This window comes from Dipodomys ordii, unplaced genomic scaffold (assembly GCF_000151885.1).
Source record: "Dipodomys ordii isolate 6190 unplaced genomic scaffold, Dord_2.0 Scaffold19, whole genome shotgun sequence".
In the NCBI taxonomy this organism is placed as follows: domain Eukaryota; kingdom Metazoa; phylum Chordata; class Mammalia; order Rodentia; family Heteromyidae; genus Dipodomys; species Dipodomys ordii.
The window spans coordinates 12,746,073-12,754,989 of NW_012267235.1; the positions used below are offsets into that span (position 1 = coordinate 12,746,073).

The window sequence follows — 8,917 nt, forward strand, 5'->3', positions numbered from 1 at the left end:
CATCCCTCTTCACAGCGCCACCTAAACACATGTCATCCTGCTCCAATTCTCAGCACCTGTCTCACCCTGGCCAATACCTTGAATTTCAATCTTTATTTTCTTTTTGCCCTTACTGGAGATGAAAAACTCAAAATATCAGGGCTTTCTTGATAGATGCAGGTGTTACCACAGGCAGCTAGCATTCTTTCTGTGTGGAGGCATACAGTACATACACAGTTGTTAGTGATTCTGGACTTTTGAAATCCAGATCTTGTGATTGCTAGGAGATGCTCCCTTCCACAGCTGCCACTCCAGCCCTTTTTTTGGGGGGGCGGGGGGGGAGAGGGGAGGTCCCATCATGGAGCCTTAACTCTGGACCTGGGCGCTGTCTCTCAGCTCTTCAGCTCAAGGCTAGCACTCCACCACTTGAGCCACAGCACTACTTCCAGCTTTTTTCTTTTTGCTTATGTGGTTCTGAGGAATCGAACCTAGGGCCTCATGCATGCAAGGCAAGCGCTCTACCACTCAGCCACCTTCCCAGCCCACATCTAGCCCTTTTTTGTGTGTTTATATGTGTGCCAGTACTAGAGCTGAAACTCAGGGCCTCAGCGCTGTCCCTCAACTTTTTCCTTGAAAGGTTTGCAATCTACTACCTGAGCCACAGCTCTACTTCTAGCTTTTTGGTGGTTAACTAGAGATAAGGATCTCATGGCCTTTCTCGCTTAGGCTAGATTCAAATTCCAATCCTCAGATCTCAGCCTCCTTTGTAGCTAGGGTTATAGGTGTGACCTACCAGCTCCATGACACACTGGTTATTTCTGAGGTAGAGTCTTACTTCTTGTCCCAAGCAGAGGCCTGGAACATCATCTTGCTATTTACCATTTCCCACTGTTGCTGGAAGGATAGGTGTGAAACATTGTGCTTATCTTTAAGAAGAATCTCAAAGAGTTTTCTGCCCAGGCTGGTTTAGAATTACAAACCTCCTAATCTCAGCCTCCTGCATAACTAGGATGACACTGCATTCAACTGTTGACCGAAATAGGTCTTGTGAACTTTCTGTCCAAGCTGTTCTTGAGCAACCATCATCCCAATCTTATCCTCCCAAGGAACTATAACTACAGAACTGGCCAGCAGCACTTGGCCCTGATACACATTCTTACTAGGCATAAGCTTTGAGCTGATAGACTATAATCTACCCAAGATGCTCTACTTTTCCTGAGCCCCTCTAACTGGAATGTGTAACTATTCTGGACGCCTTCAAAGACTGCTGAAAAGAATCTTCTGTGTTACTTTCATGAGACTGGTGGATCTGCATTATTTTCCTTTATCTTTATGAGCTGTGTGAATATCTGTGTTTTATAAATGAAGAGAATAAGAGTTTTGACTCATTTCCCTTAGAATCATTTTCAACCCCACAGGAAGTCGCATCACCCATGGAAACTGCAGGTCAGTCCACCTCACACTACCCTGCTCTCTTGCCTTTCACAGATAGACTGTCCCTAAAGAAGCTCTCCTGAGAGGACATCGAGCAGGCTGTGTGACGGTGCGAGGAAACAGGCTGACAGAAGACTGGGAATAAGCTGGTACCTTGTAGACGGGATGTATGGTCGGAAGACACCTCATGGTGGCCACAGCAAAGACCTCGGCCATCAAGTGACCCCTCAGAAGATGGGACTGCAGCTCATGAAGCTGAAAGTCACAGCTGCGCACCCAGCATTTGGCCAGGAGCCACACGACGGGGGGATCCGTGGGCAGGAAAATTGGGGGTGGGGTGGATCCGATTTTTGGCAGTTCAAGCTGGAGCAAAGATAAGAGTGGAAAAGAAGAAGCTGGAGGAGGGCTGAGTGCCAGAGGCCCAGCCATTGCCCTCTCCTGCACCTGTCCCCTCTCCTTTGCTCCTCCAAAGTTGCCTGGCTCTCTCCTTTTCACTGCAGCTGCCCAGGCCAGCTGCCATTTCTCCCCATGGTCTCCCGCCATTCACTGTGGTGTGCTGCACAGTGCAGACCTGAGTGCCTTCAGCCTCTGCAGGAAGTGAGCCTCCACCACCTCCGCCAGCCTCGGCTTCCCCTTTCAGTACCCTCAGTATGGCAAAATAACCCCTTGCTTACTTCATCCTACATTCCTGTGAAGAAATCTCAGGTCTTCCCTGAGCTTCAATCTGACGCTGAACAAAGCACTGGGTTCCAGGTTTAAGCATCCTACAGCTCAAATGTGCACGGACTACCCCCATTCCTGAAGGTACTATCTCAGGTGATCCCAGCACCTCCCATAAACTTAGCATGAGACCCCAGTGCCCAGAGGAAGGACTCCTTCAGTTCATTCTAAATACAACTCACACCTACGGTACCCACAACATCTTCCATAAGAGCCTTCCCCTGGTCCCCATGTTTCTACCCAGCTTAGCTTGGTTAATGCCAGATACCTCAGCTCACATTATTCCCTCACAACCTGTCCAGCTGTTCACTAACAATCTGACTTTTATATCTCAGCCTCTTTGCCCAACCTATCCTGTCCTTCAGGTTAGGTCCTAAGTATTCCTGCTTATTTTAATCCTGATGCTAATCCATGGACCTTTCCTATGTTGTCTGTCCTCAGAATAATAGACACCGTGTGTGTGTGTGTGTGTGTGTGTGTGTGTGCGCGCGTGCGTGTATGCATACAGATACAGATAGATGTCTCTCAATCACTTACACAGACTTAGTCTTTCTCTCCATGCAGGTGGAAAACCCTCAAGAATTACATTTAGCTCCTTTCCCCCGGTAAATGCCTCCTGTAGTACCTTAGCAAACTGCTTATGCTGGGAATGAGAGTGCTCACTGAACTTGGATGGGGCAGGCTGACTGAGAAGACCACCATGGTAGAACAGAACTCCCGGGGCCTCTCACCTGGATGGCCATGGGTAAGAGTTGCCCATCAGGCTGCAGTTTCAGCAGGACCAGAGGGGCAGCCAGGAACTGCTGCCTAAAATGGATGACATTGGCCTTGATCCCATCCAGCAGGGAGAAGTCAGCTACAAACAGTGTCCCTCCCTGGACGAGAGAGAGGGCAAGGGCTACTGTCAGCATCAGGCGTCTCCTTCCCACCCTGACTCCCCAAATGATTACAAGAGAGAAAATGGCTAGCTTGTCTCCACCACCTCCTTACATGGTGCTGTGGATTGTGAGATTAGTGTCACCTCATCCTGAAGCCATATCCATCTGAATTAGGCTTAATTTCAGAGAAGAGGAAATAGATGATCAGAGAGCTTAGCTATCTTGCCTACGATCACAGAACTTACAACAGCAGGATACAAACCCAAGTCTGCTCAACCCTACAATGCTCTAGATTTTTCCCAGAACCCCCATGTTCATACCTTGAGCTCCTTCTCCAGCTGGGCCTGCAGTTCCTCCATCCCAGGAGGGAACACCAGGCGAGCAGGAAAACTGACACAGCGCCTCAGCAGCATGGGGTTGGCGCCATTGAGAAACTGGTACCCAAAGAATGCATCCGCCTTCCAGGAGTCTCGAACCCGTTCTAAGGATGGCATGTTAACTGTGCTGAGGTATCCAAGCTCCTGGTCCTGCCAACCCCCACCAAATCATCCCCACCTGAGCCCATCCTGACAGAGACACTCAAACCTCTGCTCTCCATCCCCAGCTTTTTCAAATTCCCTGATTCGAGATGGATGAGGGGAATATGGGAAGTACTGGGGTGGCAGAACTGACCAGCCAGCTTTCCGTAGCTGCTCTTGAAGACACAGTCGAAGTCATCAGGATTATCCCAGGAAGCCATAGCATTTTTAGGCAAATTGAAAATTAAGTTTGCCAGCCTGCAGGAAGTATGTGGTATGTTAGAGCCTGACATCACAGCCACAGGCACCTGTCATGGACTAAGCCAACCCCTTGCAGTCCAAAAGCCCACCAGGAGGACACCTCCCTCTCACACCAGCTGCCCTTGCTCTCACCCTACAGCCAGAGAAGTATCGAATTCTATTATCTTGTCCTCCAGAAATCTCTCATCAGCGGGGAGGTCAGATAACTTTTTCCCAGACACAGTCAGGATTAAACCATCCTTCCAGTTGCCCCACCTGGGCAAGAAAGAAACCATTGCATTAGTCCCCCAAAAGGGGGACTAATGTGGGATCACTTAGCGGGGTTCAGAGGGAAGGGCTGACCGGTATAGCTTCATTCTTTCCTGCAGTTCCTCTTCCCTGTGTTTTGTGAACAGATGCTGGGTATCTTCAACCACTGTGTGGCCTGCAATGGAAAAGAGAGCATGATGGGAAATCTGCTGAAGGCTTCCCCCAGTGCCTGCCAGGTGTGTCTCCTCAGCCAGTCCTTCTAACTACCACCTGACCTGCAAGGTTCATTCTAGGATCTCTGCCTGCAACACAGCTACAGCAGCTAAATATTCTTTAACAAACCCTAGTGACCTGCCCTCTGGATGCTAGCTGTATCCTCTGTAGCTGCTTCCTCACACCAACACCCATGAGCTTCCTGGGTCTCTTCACAAGCACACTCCACCCACTCACCAGTGCCCTCTGGAAGGGTCAGGATGCCACTGCCTTGCACCCAGCGGTAACAAGGAAACCTGTACTCTGCTCCTCCTTCTCCAGGGCCCTGAACAGAGATCCAGTTGCAGAACCAGGCATCATCCTGGAGAAGGTGCCGTTTTTGCAGTTTCACAAACAGCAGTGGCCCAAGGTACTCTGACACATCCACCTTGAATTCTTCCTCCTGTGGATGACATTAGTTCTGTATAGGCAGCACCCTCTGCATGAGGAGCTGGAGATGAATCCTGCTTCCACTGAACCTCAGGAAAATGGACAAGAAGAAAGGCAGAAAGAGACAGGGAGTGCACATGCAGCATATGGCCCCCTGACCAAGTCCCAGTATCAAGTATCTCAGCCCAGACTGAGGACAGAAGATGGACAGGTGCACCCCTTCCTTCATCTTCTTCCCTATAGTCACTCTGCCAAGTGCTGGGCCAGGCACTTGGAGTGACTCACAGAGTCTGAGACAGTGTTGACCAACTACAGCTGAGACCCTGCCAAGCCTGAGGCCTGACAAGGACCCTCTCCTCTGTTCTATCCTCTGGGATATTCCATTCAAGGAGAAACCTAGAGGTGGGGCTGGGAAGGTGGCTCAGTGGTAGAGGGCTTGCCTTGCATGCCAGAGGCCCTGGGTTCAATTCCCCAGCACCACATAAGCAAAAAGAAAAAAGCCGGAAGTGGTGCTGTGGCTCAGGTGATAGAGCACTAGCCTTGAGCTGAAGAACTGAGGGACAGTGCCCAGGCCCAGAGTTCAGGCCCACTACTGGACCCAAAAAAAAAAAGAAAAGAAAAGAAAAGAAACCTAGAGGTGAGCAATGGCCTAACCAAGAAGAGTGAGAGCAAGGAAAAATGAGAAGGGAAAAAGACTGCCAGATAGAGCCTGTGGAGCTAAGCGATGAAGCCACCTCATGGTGCATGAGCACAGAGCACCAGGTCTGGGAAGACAGCTGGACCAAGAGTCCCCAAGGTTAAGCCAAAGACTTTGGAGCAAGAGCCATTGAAATGTTTTAAGTAGCACAATGTTTTAAAGGCAGGAATGTTTTGGGGAAAGTTGGTTCTGATTTAGAAGGCACCAGGCCAGTTAGAAGACTCATTGCAGGCCACTGAGATCATTAGGGAAAAGAGGCCAATTGTACAGGAAATGAAATTGTTTGAGCTCACTCCATCCTTAGTCAGGTGGAGGTGAAGGAGGAGAGGCATGGGAGAGGTAGGGTAAAGCTCCTTTCCGGGTGCACTTATGAAGTGTTCATGACACAAGCATCTGTATCTGCAGATATAGGAAAAGGCTAGGTTGGTGATGGGAATTTGGGACCTGTGGAAGGGGAAAAGAAAAATTCCAGGACTGATTTAGAACAGCAGATAGATGTGAGCAGAGAGAAATGTCCTGAATTTGGGAGTTTTCAGATTTTGTCTTCTTCCTCCGACCCTTTCCTCTTCCTACCCACTCCACCCCAGGTATAAAGCTCCCAAGCACAGATATCTTGCACCATAGATTTGTAAACAGCACCCTTTAAAATACATAGGAAGTGGCCAGGTCCCAATGGCTCATGTCTGTAATTCTAGCTACTCAGGAGGCTGAAATCAGAGGATCACAGTTCAAAGCCAGCTCGAGCAGGAATATCCATGACACTTTTATCTACAATAAACAACTCAGAAAAAGCCACAAGTGGGACTATGGTTCAAGTGGTAGAGTGGTAGCCTTCAGCAAAAGAAGTTCAGGGAAAATACCCAGGCCCAGAGTTCAAGCCTGAGGATCCAATATATGTATACATATAATATATATTACATACACATTTATATATTATATGTATATATTATGTGTATATTATTATACATATATATATGAAAAGGCTCACAACTTTAGAGACAAGAGAACTGTGGGGAGTGAGGAGTGTAGAAGAGTTCCCCCCCCAAAATCCTAGGAGGCCAGTTGGCAGAAAGTGAGTGATTACCACTTGCCACCATCTGCCCTAGAGCACTTTATCCACATCTGGAGCCACCTTGAGCCAGGTACATAAGCCCCCCACTGAGATGGAGAGCCACTTCCAAGCGGGGACACTTCCCGTGAATTTGATCCAGAGGCGCAATACATCACACACAGCTCCTGCAACTTACCTTGCCCCTTAACGGTCGTAGCAGGTCCCCGAGTGCAGCCTCACCATGCTGACCGACCAGCCACAGATGCACCTTGTTTATGGAGCCCGCAGACAAGGAGACACCGGTAGAGATACGGATGGAGTAGACAACCATCTTGCTCAAAGATGTTTCTATGTCTGAAAGTGAAGGAGGGTGGCTGTGTTAAATAACGTAGCTGAGTCCCCGCCCTCTCTGATGACTTGCTTGGGGTCTGGTGTGGGTGGCATGCATCCAACCAGCCCCGCCTAGCAATGTGCAGGGGCCCCAGCTCCATCAGCCTCGATTCTGCCCCAGCACAAAAGGTGAGGCCCTGGCCAAGGAAGAACTGCCAACCGCTGTCTTGATGGGAGCAGGATGGGAAGGAAAATGGGAGTATTTGAGCAGAGAATATGGGAGAAGGTGTCAACACCTGTAAACAAGAACCACTGAAAATGGAACTGACTGAAATATGGGGGATGACTGGGAACTTCCTCCAATTATATACACACCAGAGTTCCAAATTGTTTCTTCAATGGCAAAGAACAAGTTCAAAGTTTTAGTAGAGGGTGAAGTGGGCATAGATACATTAATATGTCTCTGAATATTAATATTTATGTGTTCTATATTACAATATAGACTTCCCATTGGTGCACAAAGATGTCCCTTGTTATTTGGAAAGGTTTTAGTGTTTAGTTCTAGGATAATAAACTCTAGATTACAAGTAGACATTTAGGTTAGTACCAATCTTTTGATGGGACTTTTTTTGTATTGTAGAAAGGAGTAGTTATCATTTCATAAGTTGGGTAGTGAGTACTTGTTGGACAATGTCACCCCTTCCTTCCCTTTCCCCATGCTACTTTTTTTGCAGAAAGAGATGAAACTCATTATCCTGGCTCTGCTGGCTCACATCTGTAATCCTAGCTACTCAAGAGGTTGGATCTAAGGATCACAGTTCAAAGCCAGCCTCGGCAGGAAAGTCTGTGAGACTTATCTCCAATTCACCACTAGAAAACTGGAAGTGCCACAATGGCTCAAAGTGATAGAGCTCTAACTTTGAGCAAATGAACTTAGGAACAAGACCCAGGCCCAAAGTTCAAGCCCCAACAGAAAGGAGAGAGAAAGAAAGAGAGAAAGAGAGAGAGAAAGAAAGAAAGAAAAAAAGAAAGAAAGAAAGGAAGGATGGATGGAAGGAAGGAAGGAAGAAAGGAAGGAAGAAAGAAAGTTGTAAAGTTATACAAGGTGTTATAAGACATAGAATAATTAGGACATTTGACATTTTCTTGGTTTTCATAAGAAAATGAGTGTTACTATATCTGAGCACATGAATTTATTTCTTCAAAATATACATGTTTATAAAAATGGATATATGCTTATTTCCATTAGTAAATAGATAAAAGCAGAGAGCTGTGTGTGAGCCAACTAGATCTGAACAAATTGGAACTCTTCCAAACTAGGAAGGACATGTGTTTATACATGATAGCAAGGTAGAAAAAGGTTCAAACTCTTAACCAACACTGATGTTTATACTCCACAATCAAGGAGAAAGGGGTCCTGGGTTAGTCAAATGTACTAAAAGATAATGTCAATGTGTAAACACAATCCTTCTTTCCTAGAGACTGATTCCACTAGATATACCATTAACCCTGAGAGGAAATTAACAATGTATGTATGATTTTCAATAATACTGACAAAGCAGGACAACATGGTATATGCTATTATTCATATTCATATCTCTGGCCAAGTCAATAGGAAAGAATGCTTCATTTCAGAGGGAGAAACAGGTTATAGAAACACAGACTTATGTGGAAGACACAAACACTGAAAGACAGGTAGCAGGAGATATTTTACTGGAAAACATAGCTCCATGGGACAAACAAGCTTCACAGTCCCAGTCCTGAATCAATCTGCTCTGAAGATTAATTCTATTACCTCAGAAGATATGAAGATTGGGGACAATAAGAAGTATTATTTGGAAGGAATAAAGAAAATCTAATACATTTTCTGTATACCAAGAAAATGTCAAAATTCATATGTTAGTTCCTTATGAAATTATCTTAGCCAGGCACAGAGGTACATGCCTACTGGCTCCAGCTACTCACAAGGCTGAATCAGGAGAATCACTCCAGTCCAAGTGATTGAGTCCTGGCCACATTGTGTAACACTGACTTTTAAAAAGATATCAAAACCCGGTACCAGTGGCTCACACCTATCATCCTAGCTACTCAGAAGATTGAGGTCCAAAGCATGAAGGCTTAAAACCAGCCTATACAGAAAAGCCTGATAGACTCCATC

The 8,917-nt window shown here is 46.7% G+C and overlaps 1 protein-coding gene across 1 annotated transcript; it reads right to left on the reverse strand.

The window, feature by feature from the left end:
- Positions 1–810: 810 nt before the first annotated feature.
- LOC105983296 (arachidonate 15-lipoxygenase-like) lies at positions 811–6,760 on the reverse strand. The gene is made up of 9 exons (XM_013013133.1): positions 6,626–6,760; positions 4,490–4,694; positions 4,133–4,214; positions 3,923–4,045; positions 3,684–3,787; positions 3,332–3,492; positions 2,865–3,008; positions 1,567–1,776; positions 811–873 (listed from the first exon to the last, which is right to left on the reverse strand). The coding sequence occupies exons 1-9, from the start codon at positions 6,758–6,760 to the stop codon at positions 811–813; spliced, it is 1,227 nt and encodes a 408-aa protein (XP_012868587.1).
- Between the last annotated feature and the right edge of the window lie 2,157 nt (positions 6,761–8,917).

What these genes read in the sequence shown, in the direction of transcription:
- LOC105983296 (XM_013013133.1), bottom strand. Translation starts at nt 6,760, where the DNA reads ATGGTTGTCTACTCCATCCGTATCTCTACCGGTGTCTCCTTGTCTGCG. An exon ending in GATACTTCTCTGGCTGTAGG is followed by an intron (nt 3,788 to 3,922) that starts GTGAGAGCAAGG and finishes TACTTCCTGCAG; the next exon opens with GCTGGCAAACTTAATTTTCA. An exon ending in CCATACATCCCGTCTACAAG is followed by an intron (nt 874 to 1,566) that starts GTACCAGCTTAT and finishes CTATCCTTCCAG; the next exon opens with CAACAGTGGGAAATGGTAAA.